The sequence below is a fragment of the Monodelphis domestica genome, chromosome 2, assembly GCF_027887165.1.
Source record: "Monodelphis domestica isolate mMonDom1 chromosome 2, mMonDom1.pri, whole genome shotgun sequence".
In the NCBI taxonomy this organism is placed as follows: Eukaryota; Metazoa; Chordata; class Mammalia; order Didelphimorphia; family Didelphidae; genus Monodelphis; species Monodelphis domestica.
This window is the reverse complement of record NC_077228.1, coordinates 255,278,514-255,304,104: the sequence shown is the minus strand read 5'-3', so window position 1 is coordinate 255,304,104 and position 25,591 is coordinate 255,278,514. Positions and strand designations below refer to the sequence as shown.

The 25,591-nt window shown below is 37.0% G+C and overlaps 2 protein-coding genes and 1 long non-coding RNA gene across 4 annotated transcripts in view; all 3 read left to right on the top strand.

Moving 5' to 3' along the window:
- Window positions 1–745: 745 nt before the first annotated feature.
- On the top strand, window positions 746–7,563 carry LOC100012131 (histone H2A type 1-J). The gene is made up of 2 exons (XM_007483080.3): window positions 746–2,622; window positions 3,991–7,563. Exon 1 carries the CDS (start codon window positions 746–748, stop codon window positions 1,136–1,138), a length of 393 nt encoding a protein of 130 aa, XP_007483142.2. The 3' UTR covers window positions 1,139–2,622; window positions 3,991–7,563.
- Window positions 2,023–25,591, top strand: part of LOC100012021 (histone H3) — a 47,662-nt gene continuing 24,093 nt past the window's right edge. Inside the window, exons 1-2 of one of the 2 annotated variants that reach the window (XR_008915866.1) lie at window positions 2,023–2,622; window positions 3,991–7,563. Coding sequence is in view for 1 of the 2 variants with exons in the window: in XM_056814282.1 (XP_056670260.1) it covers window positions 2,023–2,353 (331 nt within the window). In the remaining variant the exon portion in view is untranslated. Of the gene's footprint in view, window positions 2,623–3,990; window positions 7,564–25,591 lie in introns of those variants that run through there. The other variant, XM_056814282.1, reaches the window with a different exon arrangement.
- Window positions 13,601–24,371, top strand: LOC130456846 (uncharacterized). Its single transcript, XR_008915870.1, has 3 exons — window positions 13,601–16,993; window positions 17,540–17,607; window positions 22,550–24,371. It is a non-coding gene; the product is annotated as an uncharacterized LOC130456846 (long non-coding RNA).

Genomic DNA, 25,591 nt, shown 5'->3' with positions numbered 1-25,591 from the left:
GAGAGCCAGGAAGAAAGAACAGTGACATCTAAGCCTGAAAAGGTTGTTATTAAAGCCAAAACTGCTGGGAGAAGTGAAATGAGGACTAAGAAATTTGGATGAGTTCATGAAACACATGGACTTAGAGAAATAAATTCCTCAGCATGCCACCTAGATTGATTTTATTGTGAAAGGAGTTGCAGCAAGATGTGTAGTGGACAGAGAACTGATCCTAAGTCAGAAGATCTGATTTTGAATTCTAGACCAAATATTGGGTTAATCTTTCCGATTCCATTTCATTTGCAAGCAACAAATAGCCTCCTTTAGATACTGCTACGAGAAAATCGTTTGGTAAACATTATAAAATATGAATTACTGTTACTTTTTGTCGTAGTTACCAGTTTCTTGGACACATCTTTGAGGCTGGAGCAGACTTGAGACACGTAAACAAAATTAGTTTCCTAAGGACAATATTACAAAAGCAACAAAAAGAAAGGCAGGAATCGGGTTACAGCAGTTTGAAGACTTTTATGCAAACGAAGGCTTAGCTTACCTAATATCTGATTGGGTCAAATCACCAGAAGTGGGAAGAGCGTCTGTAATTAAGCAGATTCTTGACCTACTTTCTGATTGGCTAATTCAGCGAAAGCTGTTTTTAACCAATCCGAAAGCTTACTTTATCCTACCCCCAAATGGTATAATAGGTTCTGATGTCTGATGTTAGGTTATCATTTTTTCTCCTCGGTAGAAGCTTGTTGTATCCGCCATGTCTGGACGAGGAAAGCAGGGAGGCAAAGCTCGCGCTAAGGCTAAGACCCGGTCTTCTCGTGCTGGTCTTCAGTTCCCAGTCGGTCGTGTTCACCGTTTACTCCGCAAGGGAAATTATGCTGAGCGAGTTGGTGCCGGCGCTCCGGTATATCTTGCTGCAGTGCTTGAGTACCTGACTGCCGAAATCTTGGAGCTAGCGGGTAATGCCGCTCGGGACAACAAGAAGACTCGTATCATTCCTCGCCATCTTCAGTTGGCTATCCGGAACGACGAGGAACTCAACAAGCTGCTAGGCAAGGTTACCATCGCCCAGGGCGGCGTTCTGCCCAATATTCAGGCCGTACTTCTGCCCAAGAAGACCGAGAGTCACCACAAAACTAAGGGCAAGTAGTGTCTTTAGCTAGGGCTTAAAGGATATACTATCCTTGCCTATCATAACTAAACCAAAGGCTCTTTTCAGAGCCACGCATGCATTCAAAACGAGAGCTGATAGCATGACAAAAACGTTATTTTATCCCAACATCACACGAAAATGTACTTTATTTTGGAGGTACTAAGATAAACGTATGACACGTTGTGTATACAGTCCTTAACCTTGAAAGAAATTTCTGGGTTTAGTATGTAGTAACTTAACTGACAGCCTAGAAACCTTAACTACTTCATAAGAATAGTCTTAGTAGATACCCAATCCTGCAACCGAGAACCTTGGGGACTTTTGGTTCTTGGATCAGAAGGTTGATGTGATAAAACATTAGGATAATTAAAATCTGAAACGATCTCCCTTATAAGGTATTTGGGGCGGGGTGGTCTTTAGGAAAAAGGAGGGGTCTAAAAAAATGAAAAGGCGCGGGAGAAAAACTGGCCAGAATAAACCGACCAATCCTGTACTAGCGCGGCCTTTTTAAAATATCAAACAATGAAAGCATTCTGGTCTTTAAAGTGACAGTAATTTTGGGAAAACACGAGAAGCATATATAGTGCTCGAAAAGAATATATTCGGAACACAGCCGTGTGCTCCGTAATTAGAGCGGGTAAAGGGCCAGGAAGAAGTTAGCCCGCTAAAGGAACCGTTTACAAACTTGAGAAAGGAGGAGGGGCATAGAGGAAGATCATCCAATCAAATCATTCGGAATACACCTACTGCAGTTATCAACCAATCCTGAGTCATAGCTCAGGATTTGTGTGTGCTGTTCAGTCCAATCAGAACTAGGTTTATTCTATAAATATCGCGACTGTGGCTAACATTTTCACTTTGTCTTCTGGTTTCCTGGCAAAATGGCTCGTACCAAGCAAACTGCGCGAAAATCTACGGGCGGTAAGGCTCCCCGCAAGCAGCTAGCCACTAAAGCTGCTCGTAAGAGTGCTCCAGCTACTGGCGGTGTGAAGAAGCCTCACCGTTATAGGCCTGGCACCGTGGCTTTGAGAGAGATTCGGCGCTACCAGAAGTCTACCGAACTGCTGATTCGTAAGCTGCCCTTTCAGCGGCTGGTACGTGAGATAGCTCAGGACTTCAAGACTGATCTACGTTTCCAGAGCTCGGCCGTGATGGCCTTGCAGGAGGCCAGCGAAGCCTACCTCGTGGGGCTTTTTGAGGACACAAATCTTTGCGCTATCCACGCCAAGCGGGTCACCATCATGCCCAAGGATATCCAGCTAGCTCGCCGCATCCGCGGGGAGAGGGCCTAAATTGTCATAAGATCCGAAAACCCCAAAGGCTCTTTTCAGAGCCACCCACATTTTCACTAAGAGTAGTTGTGACCTTGTGGTTCTCAATTTTTGGGAGGACTTTAGTTATAAGTGCTTTTGAAATAGTAAAAATGGACGTTAAAATCGAAACATCCCCCAGCATCACGTTGTGGGGTTCATGTAAGTAAGGTAAGCTGGAAGGAGGCTTTGTATGTTGGGGGGGGGGTCATCTCAATCCGTTTGCGGGAATAAGTGAGGGAGTGATTAGCTACTGGCTTTTAAAGTAACTGGGTAGAATAAAAAGTGGACACCACAAGGGCAGTCTAGCTAAGTTTCTTGTTTGCCTTGGTTTATAAGAAAAAGAGTGGCCAAGTGAAAGAAAGATCCGCGTTGTTGGGGCCACTAGTAACATACGACAGGCCTCCTTATCACTATTAAATTTGTTGCCCATAGAGCCCCAAACTTGCCCTCTTGCTTGGCAGCTCGGGGAAGCTATATAATCCACCAAATACTAGGCTTACAATTGTGAATCAGAAAACCTGGTATTTATTTTAGCCCAAACCCTGCGTTTTGCTTTGTTCCTCAAGTTTTTCTCATTTGTAAAATAAGGCAGTTTGGCTAGATTGATCTGTAAATTCCGTGTTCCAGTGTGTGCCAAAATTTATTTTGTTTGAAGTTTTTCCAGTAAAAAGACATGAATATATACAATGAACAGGAAAAACAAATCTTGAATCACTACTATGCATATCTTGTTTCTTTAAAAAATTATAAAATAAATAACAGTTTAAGAGCTCTTGATTGATGGGAGTCTTAACATTTGGACACTTGTTTTCTGCGCATTCTTTTAAATATCAGCACTTTTATTTCCTTTTTGTTTGGCCACTACTATCATTAGCCAGATTATATGTTCCCCTTTCCCAATTCAGTCCTTCCTAACAAATTAGCAGTCAAGCATCCACAAATTGGCTGTATCAGAAAACGTATTTCATAATTTTCACTAGACTATCATCCATCAGGAAGTAGAAGCATACTCAAGACTGGTTTTCTGAAATTGTAATTAGTTACTGCATTGATCACAGTTACAAGTTTTTCTTTACAGTGTTGTAATCATTGCATGCATTGTTCTCTTGGTTCTGCTCACTTTATTCTACATTTTTTTCCCATGCTAGTCTTCCAAGGTTTCTCTGTACACATTTCTTTTGTCATACATCATTATGGTGCAATAATATTTTATACTGTTCCTATAATTTGTTTAGCTCTTTCTCAATATATAGGCTTTTTTTTTAGTTCCCATTTCCTTGCAGTTATAAGAATACAAAGTTCTTTTCATCTTTTATATCTTTGGGGTGTAGTAATGCTAATGCTGGGTCAAAGGGAATGCACAGTTTAGTGACTTGGATATAGTTCTAAATTGCTGTTAAGAATGACTACAGTGCAGTGATGTTTCTGTCTTACATTCTCTCAATTAACTGTCATTTTCTTTTTTTTTTCCGGTCATCTTTGCCAATATGATGGATTTGAGGTAAATTTTCAATTCCTTTTTTTTTTCCCTTAAAGATATATATTTCAAATGGTTGTTGAAAGCGGTGTTTTTTTTTCTTTTGAAAACTGATTATATCATTTGCCTATTTATTTATTAAGGAATAGCTCTGCTATTATATACAGGGGGTCCCCAAAGTCTTAGTACCATTTTGTACTTTTAAAGGTTAAAGTTGATTCAAATACACAGCAGTCCAGAAGTCTGAGTGCAGTTTTAAGCCACAGGGAGTATCATTTGCCTATATTGCTTGATATCAAAATGTTACAATTTTTTCAGAGAAAATTGTTGAAAATACTTTCCTTCAATTTGCATCTTAATTTTAACTGCAGTTGTTTCTGTTGTCCTCTTCTGAGTGTCCATTTTGAACTTATGTTAAGTGGTTTGAGGTGCTGGCATAGAATAATTTTCTGCATGACTGCTTTCCTGTTTTTGCAGAAGTTTTTGATGGAATAGTGAGTCTTTAGACAAGTAACTGGTTGAAATTTGGGTTTATCGATATTATGTTTGTTTCTGTATCTTCTGTATCTGATCTGTCCCACTGACCAATTTTTTCCATTTTTTGAATGATTTTTATGGATTATTACTTTAAAATAAAGTTTGAATTCTAGGTTCCCTTCCTTACTACTTGTTTTCCTTGATAATTTTTATTTTTGTTCTTCCAGGTGAATTTTATTATTTTTACTTTATACAGTAACTATTTTGATTTGAATTGGTATATTATGAAAGAAGTAAGTTAAAGTAGTATTATAATTTTTGATATATTGGCATGCTCAATTGTTATAAGTAGCTCTCCAAATAGGTTTGTATTTCTGTAAACAGTGTTTTGTATTTGCATTCATTTTTTTTTAAATATAGAGAAAGGCTGACAATTTATAGGGAGTTGTTTATTGTGGTTATTGTTTCAATTAATTTTTAGTTGAATCTCTAAGGTTCCCTAAGTTGACCATCACATATATCATTTACAAAAATTGACAATTTTGTTTCCTTTTTGCTTATGCTTGTTTCTTCAATTTCTTTTTTTCCTTGTAATTGCTAAAAATAGCGTGTATGACATTATACGAAATAATAATGGTGATAATGGACTTTCTTGCTTTAATCCCAATCCTTATTGTTTCTCAAATACATATAATTCTGGCTTTTGGTTTTATATAGATAGTATTTACTAAACCAAGGGAAGGTCATTTATGTCTGTGTTTTAAAAAAGGTTTAAACATAAATGGTCATTGCATTTTTGACAGCTTTTCCTGCATCTATTGATAGTCATTTATTTTTGGTTATTAATATGGTCTCTGATATTTGTAGAATTTTCAATACTGAACCAACCTTGCATTCCTGGTATTAATATTTTTAATATATTGCTGTATCTTGTTCATCTAATCTTGAGACACTGCTGTTAGACTTTACGGTCAAGAGGATATTGCATCACTTCTTTAGTAAATAAACTTCTTTGTTATGGATGTTGAGGTTCCTTTTAAAAAATCTTTGGCTTATTAAATCCTTGCTTTGACACCTGTGAAAAATACTTATAGCTTAGGTTATGAGTCAAGTCTAGAGTTTCTCCCAAGTAGAAGAGATAAAATACTATTCATTGACCAATATAAACTAGGCAATTTATTCATATATACAAGACACAATAAGCATGAAAGATACATAACAAGTTCATTCACAGAGCCTCTTAACATAATTCAGTAACCTAACCAATAACTATTCTGAAAGTGTGCTATTTAAATCTCATCAGAATATAAAACAGTTTTTAGTACAACTAATCAGGTAGGTTATATAGTGCATTGACACTGGCACTGTCCAAACAATTCTTGGTAAATATATGTTGGTAAAATGGCCAGTCTTGGATCAATCCTTTTGTTGGTGAACTAAGAGTATTATAATACTTGCTGGGGCCTCCTCCTCTGCCACCTATCAATCCACATAAATCATCAGTATTCATCTTTGTTACCAGTAAAACCCAATAGGAAGAAATAGAAAGAAGTTCCATTTAAAATAACCATGGCTTTTCTTTTCCTTTTTTAAAAAATAAATTGTTACTTTCTGTTTTATTATTCTAAGACAGAAGAGCCACAAAGGCTAGGCAATCAGGGTTATGCGACTTAAATAGCTAGAAAATTTCTGAGGTCAAATTTGATCCCAGGTTCTCCAGACCCAGGACTCTATCTACTGTGCTACCTAGCTGCCTCCCACCCCACTTTTATTTTACCCTTCATTTAAAAAAATTTTGATCAGTTTCACTACCAAATTAATAATTATATTTTTTATTACTAGAATTTATTTCCAGGTATCTCAGTCTTCCTTTTCCTCCTCATACCACTGAAGGCATTATCAAGCAAACAGACATGTATATATAGATTGTCTTTCATGAACTTCCCAGTTCATTCTCATTCTGGAGGTGAACATTCACAAGTTATCTTTCAAATATTAAATTTGTAGCTTTATATAATGTTCTTTTGGTTCTATTAATTTCTTTCTTTATTTTCTCATGTAGTTCTTTCCAAATTAAAAAAAAAATAATCTATTCATCTTTTCTTACAGCACAATAGTATTCCATCACAATCATCTACTACAATTTTTTTAGTCATTCCCAATTGATGGACATCCTCTCCATTTTCAGTTCTTTGTCATGACAAGGAACTGCTGTAAATATTTTGGAACATATAAATTCTTTTCCTTTTCCCTAATTTCCTTGGGAAATAAACCCAACAAAAATATTGCTGGGTCTAAGGGAATAGATGATTTTATAGCTCTCTAGGTAGGTGTAATTCCAAACTGCTCTCCAAAATGGTTGGATCAGTGTAGTTTCAACAACAGTAGTGGCCCACTTTTCCACATTCCCTCCAACATTCAACATTTTGCACTTTGGCCATTTTAGTCACTCTGACTGGTGTGAGAAAAGACCTCAGAATTGTTTTGGTTTGTATTTCCTTAAATTGTAGTGATTTAGAGCCTTTTATTCATGTACCTATTGAAACCCCATTTAACAGTTGGGAATTAGTTCTTATTTTCATAAATTTGACAAAGTCCTCTATATATTTTAGATATGAGAACTCTATCCAAGAGACTGTCTATAAAAATTCCCCCTCAACCCATTTTCTGTTTTCCTTCTAAACTAGGCAACATTTGTTTTATTTCTACAAAACCTTTTCAATTTAATGTACTGAAAATTATATATGTTAAATTCATAATGTTTTCCATTTCTTGTTTACTTATAAATTCCTCTCCAATCTATAAATCTGATACGTGATATGCTCCTTGTTCTTTTAGTTTGCTATGATATCTTCTTTTATGTCTATGTCATGTATCCATTTTTATTTTATCTTAGGTTGAATGGTATTAGATATTGGTCTATAACTAGTTTCTGACAAGCTACTTTAAAATTGTTCCAATAATTTTTATCAAATAGTGATTTCTTTTCCCAATAGTCTGGTTCTATACTTTTGTTAAATACATAGGTTGCTATACTAGTTTACTTCTGTTTGTTTTATGTCTGTTCTGTTCTACTGTTCTACTCTTCTATTTCTTAGCCATTACCAGATAGTTATAATAATTACTGCCTTATAATAAATACAGTTTAAAATCTGGTACTGCTAGACATTCTTTCTTCTATGTCTTCTTATTAATTCTTTTGATGTGCTTGATCTTTTATCTTCCAAATGAATTTCATTATCATTTTTTCAAGCCGAATATATACATACATACATACACACACACACACACACACACACACACACACACACACACACATATATATATATATATATATATATACATATTTTAGAATTTGATTTTATGGCATTGAAAATAGTGTGAATTTTAAAACTACTCCACCTTACTCAGACCGTTCTTTTGAAGATCTGATTTAGCTATTTCCTGATTAGTTACAATGGAGATACTTGGTCTAACAGAATCAAGTCTTGGGAACTCTACATTTCTCCACAATTTCTCTACATTGCACCATACTCAAAGATTTAATTATCTAAGAAGATGGCCTTCAACAGACATGTGCAGAAACAGTGGACAGACCCCTGGGCTGTCCCAAGTCAAGCTAAGCTAACATTGGTACAGATGAGACTCAGGAAAGTAATGTAAAACCATCTATATAGGGCACGCCACTTCCTCTCTTGGTCTCTTTCCCTGGAGAGGTGTCTCTGGCTGGCAGCGTGCTAAGCGTTCCAAGATCTTGGAGTGGTGGCAGCTATTTGTCTGGATTTTGGCGGTGAGTTTGCCCTTGAGCTAATTCAGATTCAGGCATCTTGGCTGAGCTGTCTTGGAGTTCAGACTGATTCCTTCCTCCTTCATACTCCAAACTCTTATTTTATAGATTCCCCTAATCTGCCTGCCTGGCAAAAGCCAGATGGGAGAAAATCCTTCACTCTTTCCTTCTCCCTTCTTAATTTCTTTTTACCATATTAATTAAATCACCATAAAATTTCAGACTGACGGGTATTTTTTATTTTATTATTTTGGATATCCATGGCGACCAATAATTAATATAATTTAGGTCACAACACTAAAATCATCCTTTATAGTTTTGGCTGACCACATCAGTTGTGACGAAATACCCTCAATCTTCTTAACTTTCCTAAACCTTTTCTCTACTGTGACTATCCCTTTTAATAGCTTATTTTGATCAGCTGTAGAGGTAAGTAAATTTGTTTTGTTCCCCCCCATCCCCCTTAAATTAGATAGAATCAGCTGTTTTTCTTTTTTTTTTTTTAATCCAAAGTGGCAGGACTGGGAAAGTTGTTTAGCTATGAATCCCCTTTCCCTTAGGGAAAAGGGGACCTAAAGAGAGTTTTGGCCTTGTCTTTCTCCCCATGTCTTTTGTGAAGCCCACTAGAAAAATAATTACAAAACACATATATAAAAATGAATACTATATTCTTCGACATTTATATGGTGGTTGAAGAATTAGGGACATTGAGGAATTCAGCACACCGCCAACTTTTTATATTATTAGGTAATGCCATTTTTGTACTCAGTACTGTTTAGAGATGCTAACATAAAAAAATTATTTGAAGCTGAAATTCAGAGAAACATGCAAAATTCTGAAGCTAAAATACAAGCCCAATTGGATAATTTAAAATGTTTCTTATGGGATCAATTGGCAAACATCCACGCCACCAGAAACAGGTCTGGACCTGACAGACCTGTTTCTGAACCTCTAAATGAGGAAATTTCCTTCCCCGAAACAGAGATGGAAAACACCTTCCCTATAGCTCAGTTAACAGACTGGTTCTCTCATGGTCTGCAAATTTTGGCTGAACTTAATCCCCAAGACCCTTCCCCTGCAATCCCAGTTTCTCAAGTTCCTTCTACACAAAACCAAATTCCAGCCCAAAGGAAATCCCATGCTTCTAAAGAAACTCGTCTTAGTCAAACTGACCCACAGGTATCAAATTCAATTAGAGGCCTATTTCCTCTGAAACCTGTAATAGGATGGAACGGGGATGTGGTGACTTTAAGGTACAATATATTGTTTACTCCCCAGGAAATAAATGACTTTACACAAAATATCCCCACACATGAATAAGATCCCTTTCTAGTAACAAAAAAGATCACAGACATTTTTTCAGTATAATCCATCTTACAAGGACGTTGAAAACTTGCTACAGGCTTTTATAACTGAACGTGAGAAAAATAAAATAATTGCTCATACCAACAAACCCCGGGGCCCACTGTAGCACATTGGCCATCTCAGGATCTGGAATGGGACTATAATGACTCTGAGGATATTTTTACAATTATACCATTGTAGAGAGGCTATCTTAACAGTGATGAGAGAGTGTGCAGACATTATAGATAAGTGGACCAAATTTGAAAAAAATTAAGCAAAATGAGGAAGAGACACCCTCCAGATTCATGGACAGAATAATCAAGTTTGGGGGTAGATACCTGGATTTTAACCTATCTAAAGAAAATTGTACAAGACAAGTTAGAAGGCACTTTGTCAATAACTCTTGCAAAGTGATTAGGGATTATTTTAGATCACATTGCCCAAGATGGCCAGAGATGGACCTTGATGAATTACAGAAAACAGCTATATGTTTCAAATGGAAACAAAGAAAAGGAGGAAGAGAATAATGATCTCATGGGGAAAATGGAGAAACAATTGACATATTTAATTTAACAGATAAGATTGCCAAACTGGAAAGAGGAATCTAATTATCGATCCATTACCTGCCAATTCTGTGAGAAGAAGGGCCACAGAATGGTAGAGTGTAGAACTTTACTCAAGGCACTCAGAAGGAATCTGCAGTTTAATAACAATTACAGAAGTGATAATTATAGAAATAACTATAATAATGATAAAGGAAACCACAACTTTAGGAATGATAACCATAGGAATAAATATTGGGAAAATGATAACTCAAACCAAATAACAATATAACTTAAGTGATGCTCATCCAAAAAATACTCAGGGTGCTAATGCCCCTCAGGGGGTGCCCAAGGAACTTCCCAAATACTATAAAGGTGTCCAGGGGCCTGGGGCACAGGAATCAGAGGATACAACCTTTAATTTTCTAGACCCTGATGTCCTGCTACCTGTTGTCCCTATCCATTGCCCCCCCAATACTAATAAACCCCATGTTACCTTAAAGATGGGTAAAACCTATTATTATTGTCTTTTAGACACTGGAGCTTCCAGGTCTGTATTAAAGAGTACACTTGATTTACATTGTTATTCTGTTGGCCCCAAAGGGTTAAAAAAATTTCCCCCTAGAATGGTTTCTGTAGGACCCCTAGAGGTACAACATTCCTTCCTTTTGATGCCTGACTCCCCTTTAAATTTGCTGGGGATGGACCTTCTATGAAAACTCAGAGCCACAATAACTTGCCCCCCAGATGGTTCCTTATCATTGGAAGTACCTGAGGAATCTTTAAATTTACTCCCTGTACTTCTCTAAGAGAGTCAGGAGAGGAAAGAACATCCCACCTTTGTAATACCTGAAGATATACTGGAGTCTCTCTGGGCCACATCTTTTTCCGATGTAGGCTTAATTATGTCCACTGTTCCTGTGCAGATTAAAACTAAATGTAGCCCACCTCCTTCCATTCCTCAGTATCCCCTCTCAAAAGAGGAAATAGAGGGTATTACCCCAATCATAAACTCATCAATTGCACAGGGAATAATAATCCCTTGTAAATCTGAATACAACACGCCCATCTTGCCCATTAAAAAACCAAAAAGGGGGCCCGATGGCAAACACCTCTATAGATTCATATAGGATCTGAGGGCTGTGAACAACCATGTTATAAAGAGACACTCCATAGTTTCCAACATCAATACTATTATGTCCTCTATTCCTAGCACAGCTTTACAGTACTTTACAGTAGTAGACTTGTGCTCAGCTTTCTTTCCCATTCCCATACATGAGAACTCAAGGCATATCTTTGTTTTCACCTCGAAGGGCTGAAAATACTCATGGACTTGTTTGCCACAAGGTTTTGTAGATAGCCCGAGTTTATTTGCACAAACTTTAAGCCGATACAGATAATATAAAATTAAAAAAAATAGCAAATTAATCAAATATGTAGATGATCTAATCTTGGCTTCAACACACACAGAAGCATGTCAAGAAGATAGTAAACACCTTCTTTTGGAATTGCACAAAAGAGGGCATAAAATCTAGAAGAATAAAGTCAGCGGTGTCTCCCTAAAGTAGAATATTTGGGGTTCATCCTGACTGCAGGTGTCTGCTTTATTTCTCCCAAACCAATTGAAAACATTCAAAATGTAAGCGCTCCTACAACTAAGAAACAGTTGAGAGCAATTTTAGGAGCAACAGGGTTTTGTAGACAATGGATTCCTTGCTATGGGGAAATTACTAAACCCCTTATAGCACTAACAAGGGATTCAGTCCCTGAACCCCTCAAATTAGAGCTAGAACACTTGTCAGCTCTATCAGATCTAAAACAGGCTATGCTGTCTGCCCCTGCTCTAAGCATCCCAGATTACAACAAGCCATTTACTTTGTATGTACATGAGCAAAGAGGGGTAGCTTCAGGTGTTTTACTCAGACTTTGGGGCCTTCTCAGAGCCCAATTGCTTATTATTCTGTACAACCGGACCCAGTAGCATCAGGAGCACCACCATGCCTTAGAGGAGTAGCTGCTACAGCCTTAGTAGTGACAAAAACTGTTGATGTAGTATTGGGATGCCCATTAACAATTATGTTCCCACATGAGGTAGAATCATTGTTGCTAAGGCATAGAACACAGGCATTCTTGGATCAGCGAATTACAAGGTATGAAATAACCTTGTTAAATAGCGAAAACATTACCTTGAAACACTGTACAACCCTTAACCCTGCCACCTTGCTTCCAGATTTACCAACTACACCATTGTGAAACACTAGTGTCCATGGCAGAAAAGCCTCAAGATAGTCTCTTGGACACTCCCTTAGACAATCCAGATCTGGTTTTATTTACTGATGGTTTCTCTTTTATGAGGGGTGGCATACGCTACACTGGAGCTGCTGTAGTCACAGAGTTTGCCTCGGAGTGGTCAGCTTCACTGCCCTCTAATATTAGCACTCAAGGGGCAGAACTCATAGCTCTGAAACATGCCTGTATAATTGCCAAGGGAAAAAAGGCAACAATTTATACGGATTCTAGATATGCTTTTGGCATTTGTCACTCAGTCAGGATGCTGTGGCTCCAGAGAGGATTTTTAACCTCAGCTGGAAAATCTATAGCTAATGCAGAAATTATTAATGAAATTCCTTCTGCTCTCCAGCTGCCTGAAGCCCTAGCTGAAGTTCATTGCTCTGCCCATACAGGTGGCACTGACCCTGTCTCTAGGGGAAATGATCGAGCAGATTCTGGTGCAAAGCTAGCAGCCATAGAAGGGCCTGAATTACTTTTAACATTAACAACCACTGATGACTTAAATTTATCACTTTCCTATAATGAAAAGGAAGTGGAAGAATGGAAAGAAAAATTCAAAGCACAACAGATTATTGGAGTATGCATGTCATCTGAAGGAAAACCCCTGCTCCCTAGAAGTTTCTATCACCAAATTTGCCAATCTGTTCATAAAAATGGTCACTTTGGTACACAGGGCATCATGGACTCTGTTAAGAGAGTATGGGTAGCCCATGGTATAGCCTCTAAAGTGTGTACAGCCTGCTCTACCTGCAAAGCATATAATCAACATGTCTTTCATGGCAAAGCCTTTGGTGGGCATCCTCTGGCTTACATACTTTTTGAGCACCTACAGATAGATTTGTTAACTACTCCAACATCTATAAAGGTTGGAAAGGACTCTTGGATTCGTTGCTCACATGTAAAGAGAGCATCTTCTGTTAAGACAGATTTACTCTATCCTCTCACATGAATTGGATATAATAATCCATTGACAAGTGGATACTGTTTTTCAAGAACACATTAAATTTCTGATTTTCCCCTTTTTTATTATTGCTTTTCTTTTTTTTATTAGAATATTTGATTTTTTTCCCCTTTCCTCATTTCTTGTACTAAAGGTACATAGAATTAATTTTTTTCTTTTTTTCTGCAGTAATATAAGTTTAATATATATATGCATATATATATACATACTTGCTATAATATTCTTTTTTTCTGCAGTAATATAAGTTTAATATATATATAATATATATATATATATATATATATATGTACATACTTGCTATAATATCAGTGCATACCCAAAAGCTTTAAACTATGGGAGCCTGCCATTTATTGATAAAATGTTATGGGACAGTGATTGATGTTTGTGTCTGATTCTAGGAATTCTAGGAAATGGGATAAAAACAAGGAGCATAGACTTAACCTGAATAGTGCCAAAAAGAGCACACAGGAAAAACTAGTGTGAGACTTGAGGTTGCGATGCTTGACATATGTTAAGTCGTAGGACTTCCTTATATCTACACTCTTTGTGAAGTACTCATACAAGTACCAAAATTTGACTATCATGCTGGCTCTCTATATCCCTGTGAATGACAAAAATCAGACCAGGGAATGACACTTCCCTATCAAAAAAGAATTCTAGTTCCCTTTCTTCTTATAGTATAGCAAATTCCTGCAGTCTTGACTGCAAATGGATAAGTGAAATGTTACTGCATTCTGTCCTATAGACGTATGGGATAAAAATTACTTTAAATTGGACCTGTAAAAGGGCCTAGTATGAATCTATTCTTGCTTATTCAACATTTTATATATACTGATTTTAATATTTTGATTCTGATTTTGAATTTTTTTCTTCCAAAAGTTTAACTTTCTTCTATTTTTTCCCTTTATATATTTTTTGTTTATTTTGTTTTTGTTGTTTTTCAATTCTTTTAATAATTGACTCACATACCCCCATAACTCAACAATGCATCCTGAGCTGAACTGGATCTTTTTTAACACCCACTTCAGGGGGGATTGTATTTTAATAAAAATCCAAGATTTTGAAATTTTTTGTTTGAGAAAGATCTTCAAGGAAGAAGCTTGATGACTCCTAAATCCAGAGAATGAACTGTTGCAGAAAGATGCCAGGAAACCCACACTACATCAAGAAGATCAAGAATGAACTTTGGGTGTGGTTGATTGAACTGAAGTTTGATTGAACATTTATTGTAAATGTACACTTTTATGCCAAAGGGGACTGCCCCTAATTTGGCTTTTTGTCAATGTGCCTAGCAAAACATTGGTTTTGCTTTCTCTCTTTTCTATTCCTCCCTAACTATTGTAATTTCATTGCTGGTATGCTTATAAGACCCATCTGAGATTCTAGTCTTCCTTGGGCCTCAGGGGTATTGTGAATTTTAAAACTACTCCACCCTACTCAGACCGTTCTTTAGAAGTTCTGATTTAGCTATTTCCTGATTAGTAACAATGGAGATACTTGGTTTAACAGAATCAGCTCTTGGGAATTGTACATTTCTTCACCCTACTTAGTTTAACAAGGTCAGGACCTTATCTGCAGCATATTCAAAGATTTAATTATCTAAGAAGATGGCCTTCAACAGACATGTGCAGAAACAGTGGACAGACCCCTGGGCTGTCCTAAATCAAGCTAAGCTAACATTGGTACAGATGAGACTCAGGAAAGTGACGTAAAATCATCTATATAGGGCACGCCACTTCCTCTCTTGGTTTCTTTCCCCAGAGAGGTGGCTCTGGCTGGCAGCATGCTAAGCATTCCAAGATCTTGGAGTGGTGGCAGCTATTTGTCTGGATTTTGGCAGTGAGTTTGCCCTTGAGCTAATTCAGATTCAGGCATCTTGGCTGAGCTCTCTTGGAGTTCAGGCTGATTCCTTCCTCCTTCTCAGTCCAAACCCTTACTTTCTAGATCCCCTAATCTCCCCACCTGGCACAAGCCAGGCAGGAGAAAATCCTTCACCCTTTCCTTCTCCCTTTTTAATTTCTTTTCACTATATTAATTAAATCACCATAAAATTTCAGACTGACGGGTATTTTTTATTTTATTATTTTGGATATCCATGGCGACCAATAATTAATATAATTTAGTTCACAATGCTAAAATTATCCTTTACAGTAGATTAGTAGATTAGTTTAGGTAAAACTATCATTTTAATAATATTGACTCTGCCCATCCACGGACAATTAATATTTCTCTAATTTTGGGGATCTGACTTAATTTGTGTAAAAGTGTTTTAGAATTAAGTTTGCAAGGTTCCTGAGTTTGTTTTGGCAGGTATACTTCCAGGTATTTTATTCTATCTGTGGTTATTTTACATGGAGTATCTCTTTCTAAATCTTCTTGCAGGACTTTGTTAGGAATATATCAAAATGCTGATGACTTATTTGATATTTTATATCTTGCTACTTTACTAAAATTGGTAGTTTCAACTAACTTTCTAATTGAATTTCTAGGATTTTCCACATATATCATTATATCACCTGTAAAGTAGAGTTTTTTGACCTCTTTGCCCATTTTGATTCCTTCAATGTCTTTTTCTTCTCTTATTGCTATTGCTAGCATTTTTGGTTACTATGTTAAACAATATTGATGATAATGGGCATCCTTATTTTACTCCTAATCTTACTGAGAAGGCTTCTAGCTTATCTTTCTTACAAATAATATTCACTAATGATTTTAGGTATCTGCTTCATATTACTTTAGGAAAAGTTCCTGAAGTGAGGTAAACTAAGTCATTGACCAGAAAAATCTGTTTTTCCCTGGGAAAGTAGAAATCAGAAATGAACTTTCCTGTGAAGGTCAGTCAGTTTAGAATAGTTAAAATCCATGAGAAAATAACTCCCTTAGTGCCGGCAGCTGGAATAAGATATACAAGGAATACCCTGTACCCCATGCCACTGACCACTTCTAGAAGATAAGGCTGCTCTTTCTATCAAGGTTATGGCTCATAATGAACATTGTTTGTTTTGTATCTTGCACCCTATAAAAACTACATTGTAATTTCAGTCTGGTGCAACTTTCACTAGGAAGGTTGCCCTGCCCAGTTAGGTATGCATCTTTAATCAACAGATTAGTAAATAAATATTGGTTCCATTAATTGAACTTCTGGGTGTCCAGACTCTCTTTATTTTATTTTATTTTATTTTATTTTTTTCATTAATTCCAGACTCACTTTATGAAGTGGACCACTCATTTATACCTATGCTTTCCAGTGTTTTTAATAGGAATGAATATTGTTCTTTATCACAGACCTTTTCTGTATCTATTGATATAAAGTTCTATTTTTATTACCTTTTGTTATTAATATAATCAATTAAGTTGCTTGTTTTCCTTAGATTAAACTGTCCCTGCATTCTGGTATGAATCCCATTTGACCACAATGTATAGTCTCCTACCTAGTATTTTATTTAGGGTTTTTGTATCCATATCTATTAATGAAATTGGTCTTTAATTTTTGTCCTTCATTTTCAAAGAGGATTATTGACATCATGGGGTGATATCTTGAATTGAGTGTGAATTGGATTTAAATGAGGCAGAATTGCATAAAGTTATCAACCTAAGACTCCCTCTTCCATACAGAAGCAGAAAACAGCCAGGGTCTCTCTTCCCCCTCCTGGAAATGGGTAAGGACTCACTATTTGATTAAAAAATTTTCTGGGAAAACTAAACTGAAAAGCAGTCTGGTAGAAATTAGGTTTTGAATAACCTCATAATATGTACCAAGATAAACATGATCTAGATATAGTTGTAGTCAAATTAAAGGCGCTAGAAAGAAATTACCATTTATATCTATAGATAAGGGAATATTTAATGACTAAACAAGAAGCAAAAGGATCATGCAAGATAAAATGAACTATTTTGATTTTAAAAGCTTTAAAGTTTTTGTATAAACAAATAGAATGCAGCTAAAATTAGAAGGAAAAAAGGGAAATGAGATAAATCTGTTAGCACGTTTCTTTGATAAAGGTCTCTTAAACAAGATATATAAATATAAGGATGCTTGGCTGGGCATGTGGATACCATCCTATATGGAAGCTTCTTGCCTCTCCTGCCATGCTGTGGGGAGAGAATAACTTCCTTTGACATATATTATACATATAGTGGGTACAGACTGAAACATTTTCTTTTTCCTGTGCACTCTTGCTTATATGTTTATATGCTCCTTCCAGTGGCATCTAGACAGTTGAGATCACAGTGCACTCATAGGATGGATGCCATGAATCAAACCAGTGAGACGGTAAGGTCTTTTCTTCCCCTGATCTTTCATTTCTAATCCCAGCTCCAAGAAATGGGCCAGTGTGTTTGTTTTGTTCTGTTTTATTTGTTCTCAGTTTTGGGTTCTTCTGCCAGTAATGCCCTCTCGATTTGGGTGTTGGAGCCATGGCAACCTTAGAGATGGAATTCCAGATAGAATATTTCAGGCAGCTAGCCTTGTAGGGAAACCTTGATAAGCCAGTGTGCCTAGGCCATGAGGCTGAAGTTCAAGGATAAGAATTGAGCTAACCTATAGACCTAATATCCATTACTGAGGAGGTACAAGGGAGGAGAATTATGTTTCCCAGTATCGGAGAGTAAGTTTCTGTATTTGTGATTATACCATTTGAAGTAAATATTTCTTTTTAAAAGCTAACCTGATTGTTAGTAACTAAGTGGAACTGAGCTACAGTGGATCATCCTTACAATTGCAAGAATACCATCAGTGGGGGTTAGAGTAATTGATAGCCTGAGACCTGTTAAGGATAACAGAAATCCTTGGGGGAGGGATGAAATATAACATACCTGGCTTTTAAGCTTTGGGGGCCAAGGTAATTAGTGCTACATAAGTAGCTGATTCAAATGTATAAGACTAAGAACCATTCCTTAATAGAAAAATGATCAAAAGGATATGGTCACACAGTTTCCAAAGGAAAAAATATAAGCTCTCAGCAGTCATATGAAAAAAAATTCTCTAAATCATTAATAATTAAAGAAATGAAAATTAAAGCAATCTTGAGGTCTCATATCTATCAAATAGGTGAAATTGACAAAAAAACAAACAAGGAAAATGGCAAATGTTACAGGAACTGTGAGAAAAGAGATACATAGATACATTATATACATACTATACCTGCCCTTTGGTCATAGCCATGGAGGGTACAGAAAGAAGATAAGCTGTGTGAACTAAATATTTATAGTGGTTCTTTTCATAGCAACCAAAACTGGAAAAGAAGAGAATGGAGTGTCCTCTTATTGAGGAATGTCTGAACAAATCATGTTATTGGAATAATTATATATTGGAATGTTATTGTGCCGTAAGAAATTACAAAATGGATAATTTCAGAGGAAACCAGGGAAAACTTCTATGAGTTGGTACAGAGTGAAGTGAACTAGAATAATTTTTTAAATGACAACTGCATTACAAAGAAAAATACTTTGAAAAATCTTAGAACCCAGAACAATACAATAACAAACCCTAAGGGTAGAAGAATGAAGATGCCCCTCACTTCCTACCAGAGATGATTTTAATGAGGGAGAGACAAGGGACAGAAAGAGACTTATTTCAGTCATGGTCATTATGGGAGTTTGTTTTACTGTGCTGTGCATGTTTATGATAAATGTTTTATTTGCATGTGTGTTTGTATCAATGGGAGTAGTGGGAGGGACAGATTATAAATACATTAAAAATTAATTAGTTAAACATTTTGCTGAAGAGGAAGAGAGACTGGTAATGGCACCAGGATCTTAGTTCACAAAAAAAAAAAGGCTTAAAAAAAAAGCAAGGCCCTTTCCTTCCTTCCTAAAGCCTCTTTTGTTTTTTCTCTATTTTCTGATAGATTTTGAGTGAGAATACTTGTTGTCAGGCAATCCTCCAGCCAGCCACTTTGTTCCTTAGTCCATGGTACCTCTGTTTTTACTGTGTGTCTTCTTCTTTTTAAAACCCTTGCCTTTATCTTAGAATTAATAAGGTGTATTCATTTTAAAGCAGAACCACACTAAGGACTAGACAATCAGGGTTAAGTGACTTGCCCAAGATCAGACAGTTAGGAAGTATCTGAGGCCAGAATTGAATCCAGACATGCTCTATCTCTAGACGTGGCTCTCAAACCACTGAGTCACCTGGCTGCCCCCTGTTTCTTCTTTGGTAAATAAATATACTGAGATAGGAGTACATTTGTGACCAGGAGAGCCATCAGAGTTCTCCAAGGTTCCCCTGAAAACTGGGGTCCCAGAACTTGTAGTATCATCATCATCATCATCATCATCATCATCATCATCATCATCAGCAGCAGCAGCAGCAGCAGCAGCAGCAGCAGCAGCAGCAGCAGCAGCAGCAACTGAGTCCAATGAAGAGCTAACCCAGAGAGGAAGGGAGAGACCCATTCATCAGCTATATGCCCACTAGAAGTGAATTTGGTGGCTACTCTAAGAAGGGAGAAAAGGATTCCCAGAGTCAGGAAGCATCATTGGTCATATATCTTCCCTATATATGGGTTTCAGTACTTTTCTTCAAGTTTGAACCTATTCTGCTCAGGATAGGAGAATGAACCCCTAAGTTGAGGGATCTATTTTATAATTATTTCCTTGCTATACCTTCTCAGTGGATCTCGCCTTGTAAGAGCTCATTGATAACTAGTTGAATGGTATTGGGGAGATGTTAATTGGTCACTTGATATTGGGAAACATACCAGATAGGCACTTGTGAGCTTTAGATACCCACAAAACTTCAGGGATTGGCTCTAGAATGTGAATGGGGGTTGGGAGAGTGACCAAAGAGGAGGTACTATATATAAATTTTGTGTCCTCCTATTGCATGTCTTCTTGTCCCAGAGTGAACTCCCAAAGGGCACTTCTCTGTCCTAGAAAGGATGGCAGCAGTGATCCTCATGTCTGACAAGTTCTCCTTCCCTATGTGGATATTTCTGGGGTTCATAGGTTTCTAGAGAAATAAAAGGCAATGCAATAAAATTGACTTTAGAAAGTTGCCTTAAAGTACTGAGAAGTAAAGTGAATTGACTGGGCGTGCTTGAGAAAGAAAACATAGCTCTTGTCCTTGAGTTTTTCTACACCCTTCTTTAGAAGACAGGAAAGATACAGTGTGCCCCAAGGCACAAGGGGCCCTGTTCTGACTCACACAAACATGGGTTCATCATAGGGGAGCTAGACCCTAAAGGGAGGTTGATTAAGTTTCTTTCTCTCTTACTGATTTTAGAGAAAAATCTCTAAAATGAAACGAAAGTATCTTACACTATATATGGTGTAAAGACAAATACTGGAATTTAAGATTTAAAGATGATTAAGCTTAAGTCATGAAGAAGGTTAGAATAAAGTTGACTAGGCTTTGTAGATTCTTGACTGTGCTTAGGGGTCTATATGACATAGCTAAATGTTTTTCACTCCTGATGGGAGCTCCAAGAGACAGTTTCTGGCCCTAGCCTCAATCAGTATGCTAGAAGGTCCATAGACTTGGAGTGAGAATTATGCCTTGCCTCAGTTTATGCTCCTTGGGTACATGACTTTAGCCACCACACTTCTACCCTGGTGATATGAGTCAGAGAGACCAGTTACAGGTTAGCCAATGGTCTGTACTCTGTCCTAAGTATACAGCCCCTGGCTCCACTTCCAGTATGCTCAGTTGAATGTTTTTGTTGGGTCTTCTTTATTAGATCCAGTTCTGCAGTTACTATGGGACTCTGGTTATTGCCCTGTGCCAAGAAGGACTGGAAACAGGCACCTATTACAGTTTTTCCTTGGATTATTGTGTTATTATTAGTCTGGTGTTCTTCCCCAGTCTTTGCCTCAGGAGCAGATCTAGACTCTACAATCTGTCTTATTTTTCAATTCTAAGATAGAAGAGCAGCAAGGTCTAGGCAATCAGGCCCATGGGTCACACAGATAAGAAGTGTCTGAAGCCAAATTTGAACCCATGTCCTTTAGAATCCAGGTCTGGTGCTCTATATACTATGCTACTTAGCTGCTCCCTACTCTACCATCTTGCTGGTCCTTCATGGAAGCTTTCTTCTGTTGAGATATTTGCTTCCCTGGTTTTAGGTCAACAATAAGCAGACTTTAGGAATGGTTTGTTCAAGTCTTGGTGGTAATATTGTAGGTAGAAAGTTCCAGAGTTGGATGCTAGACTACATGATGAAGTATATGATGACCAAATCTCCAAATCATGGTATAGAGTCTAACTCTGGCTGATATCCTTGTATGAAATGAGAAATCCTTAAGCCATCTAATAGTTAACAAAAGAGGTTTATTTAACTAAAGGAAAGAAAGAATGTTCAGAAAAAGGAAGTGATGTGTATTTGAGATAAAGCATTGACTTATTTGCCTAATTTTCCATTCTTTTTCATGCCACTAGTCAGTCTAAAGTCCAAGCTCTTTTGAACCCATGTGACCACAATGTTATGTCAAATGGCCCAAGCCTTAGTACTCTGAGCTAATCAGATCTCAAGGACAGTTGCAATACCTTTTAAGGAAAAACTAACCTAAATTATATTGCGGAGAAGAGCCCTGCAAGAACAGGGACTCAAGACTGCCTGATTTCCTCAAGTTATACATATGTAAAGTAAAAGAATATTATGTGTTTAGCAGTTCCACCAAGAGCATTAACCTTTCTTTGGCAGTCTCACACTTCCCTACCCTCTCAGCTGAGGACCTTACTTATTACTTTTCTGAGAAAATTCAAGGCTATTCACAGTGAATTCCTTCTCTTCCCTTTTTATTTGTCCTAAAATCTTATGACATCATATCACATTCTCCTCTATCCTACCTGTTTCTGCCAATAATATGGTCCTGATCCTTGTCAAGGCCAACCTCTCTACATGTATCCTTGATTATGGAATTATATCTCCTCCTATCTTCCTCACTAGATTACAGCTTCAATAATCCCTTCTTCCATATCTTCAATTTCTCCTTAGCTACAGATTCCTATGAGAATGGGTTTCCAAATATGCCCAAATATCTCCTATACGTAAAAAAATATCTTCACTAGGTCTTACCATTCCATTGTTATCATTCTATATATCTCCTCCCTTTTTCAGACAAACTTCTGAGGGAAGTGTGGTGGAGATGTCTACACATACTGACTCTATTTACTCTCCTTTCCCTTTATAATCCAACTTTAGAATTCATCACTTAATTGAGGCTGCTCTTTCAAAATTACCAATGACAAATTGTTTATCATCCTCTCCTTTTAGATGCTCTCTCCCCTCTGGGATTTCAGAACAGGATACAAGCCCAGGGAGCCTTTGGACTTGGAAATTGGTGGGACCATGCAATATGGGAACTGATTTATGCTGTAAACCTAATCTCCCTCCCTAGAGACTGAGGTGGTAAAGGAAGATGCTCCACACTCCCAATTTGGGGTGTGTTTGTTCTTGCTATATCTTTGAAGTAACTCTTTCTTTATTAAAGCTAACCATACTGCTATGTGGTTAAATTGCACTAGGGTACAAAGGACTCCTAAAATTAGAAGAATATAATCAATGAGGGCTTAAGTCAATGGCAGAAAGACTGGACATACTACATTCGCCCTTAAGGGTACCAAAGAATTCTGGAGAGGAATGAAATATAATAGACCTGGGTTTTAAGAAGTAGAGACCAGGAGAGACACTGGTCATATAAAAAGTTAATATCCTCTGGCATTTTATTTTCAAATAAATGTTTATGTTTAGCTTTTATACATAGAAGCTTGGTCAACTTTAGTCTAACTTTCTTCATTACTTAAATCATCTTTAAATCCTAAATTCTAGTATTTTGTCTTTATACTATATGGAGAGAATAACAGGAGACAATTTTGTATTTGCTTCAGTACCTGAAAACAATATTCTGCACACAGTAGGTGTTTAGTAAATGTTTGTTGCGTTTCCATGTAGCATTGCCCATGTGGACTTGGGTGGTCTCCTAAAGGATAGCCTTGTGATGCTAAGTATGTATATGGAGATATGACTTCTGACTTGCTAAGATTTTTTGGAGCAAGAAAAAGGAGAATACTGTAATGGAATGTGAGAAATCAGAAAGTGCAGAATTTGAATAGTGGATGAGAGATGTTTCCAAAGTTGCAGGTATATGGGAAAAGCAGGCACTCATCCCTTGATCCCCAATGCCTGAACCCATAGAGCTTGCTAAGAATGTTTTCTTCTTAATCTTTGGGATTTAATTTTCATCCAAATTGGGATGTCCTTTTACTTATGTAGTCTATCACTACACTAATTTGTATGGTTTCCCTTGATTTCTCTTATCTTCTTGATTGAATAAATGTTTGCTATCTGTGATTTTTTTTAAAGGAATAGTTATTAAAGCTTTGATAAGAGGGGGGATCTAAATTGACTGAGATGAAACTGTTACCCTTCTGGTCCAGAGTAGGTCTGCTTCCTGTCTGGAGTTACTAGGGAAAGTGACTTTTAACCTGAACTCCAAAAGAACATTGTATTTCTAGACTAAAAATATCTTGTAATATCTTCTAGCATAGTTCTTTTCTTGAGCCTAGGAGAACAGAGGACCTACTTATAAGAGATATGGAGTGGAACATAACAAAATATATTTATCTATAAATCCCCACAAGGATCCTAGATTTGACTCTAGAATGTTCTAAGTCCATATGTTGCGCTGCCATTTTTTTCTCTTTTGTAATTTTCACATACTTTATTGTGTTATGATTGTTTCTTTATATACCCGCATGGTTTTTCACTTTATTAGACTGGAACTTCCTTGAGAACATGATATGTGTCACATCTATTTTTAATAGATGTTTTTGTTGCAATAATAAAATTTTTGTTGTAATAAAATAACATTGTAGCTATGGCTTGTGATAATAATTGGAAATCAGTCTAGATTTTTGTGGGAGAGGAGACTATTGCTTTCTTTAATATAAGCAGGAGTCCAACTGCCTGCTCTCCCTTGTAAGCAGTCTATGACTACCCCTTTGTAGGACAAGGAAATTAGTTGTCTATCTGGTTTGGCAGTTATGTGGAGACCTTGCCTTACAAATGCTAACAGAATGTCATGTGTCTCCTGATTAGCTTGTCTAGGGGGGGAGGGCCATCAGGCAAAGTTTCTAAATATGTGTCCCATGCAAAGAAACCTATACTCTTGTCTCTTTTCTGGACATGTGATTTGGCCTCCTGTTGGAGGATATATTCCTCATTATAATAATGTAGAAACTCTTGACTGCTCACCGGTAATAGGAGTTCTGTTGAAGATTATTTGCTATCCTGTCAAGTGCACAGTAGAGGGACTGGAGTTAGGAAGACCTGAGTTATCTGTGTGACCCTGGGCAATTCACTTAACCAACCATTTATAACCAACTCTCATCTTAACCACAGAATCATCTCCTTTCTAGGCCTGCCAGTAGCCTTGTGTGAACATTTCTTCATTGAGGGTTGGCTACCCAAAGGGAGGTGATTCCTACAGCAGAAGTAACATTGGCAAAAGGTGGCTATAACTGAAAGGACAAAGACAGACTTAGTTACCCCCTGGCTGCAGTACAGATCTGAGATGAAAATGAAATATCTATTTCAGCAGTTCCACAAAATTATCTTCAATTTTCAGGAGAGTATAAGTGATGGATTTTTGTTTCATGTTTCTGTGTTTGAAAAATATGCATGCTAATATATTATTTGCATTTTAAGCATTTTTCAGTGGTAATTGTTATTCTATACCTGAAACAGGACATGGAATAGTATTGTAAGGAGGATGTTGCTTTGGAAAAGACTAAGAACCTCTCCAGGGAAGGATATCTTCTAGGCTACATTCTTATAGGTTTCTAGGGTTTGGGAGTTTAGGCCTGGGACTTCTTTATAAAGAGTCCTAAAGGATCCACACTTTTTATGAAAGAAATCAAAATTCAAGGTGTGGCCAAGTTTTCCTGTGACTTCTTTACTTTATTATCACTGTATATTCAGAGCAGCATCTCTGGTATATAGCTCTTCTTGTGGAGAGAAGTTATTTTTGATTTATTCAGTTTTCAAAGCATTTAAAGAAGGTATTGCTCTTTTCTTTCTTTAGGTTGTTTCTTTTTCTGGAGCCCATTATTGGATAACTCTCAATCTTCTTTATGAATAAAATATTTTCCTTATTCTTAGACCTCATCCTGGATTCTTTCTTATGTACTTTGCCTTATACACACAAAGACTTGCATGATGATGCCCAGGTACAATTACTAGACTGTATGCCAGCTAGTGGAGTGGTTCAAAAAGGTCTCATTGATTCAGTTTGGCTTTAGCATATATGACAGGGTT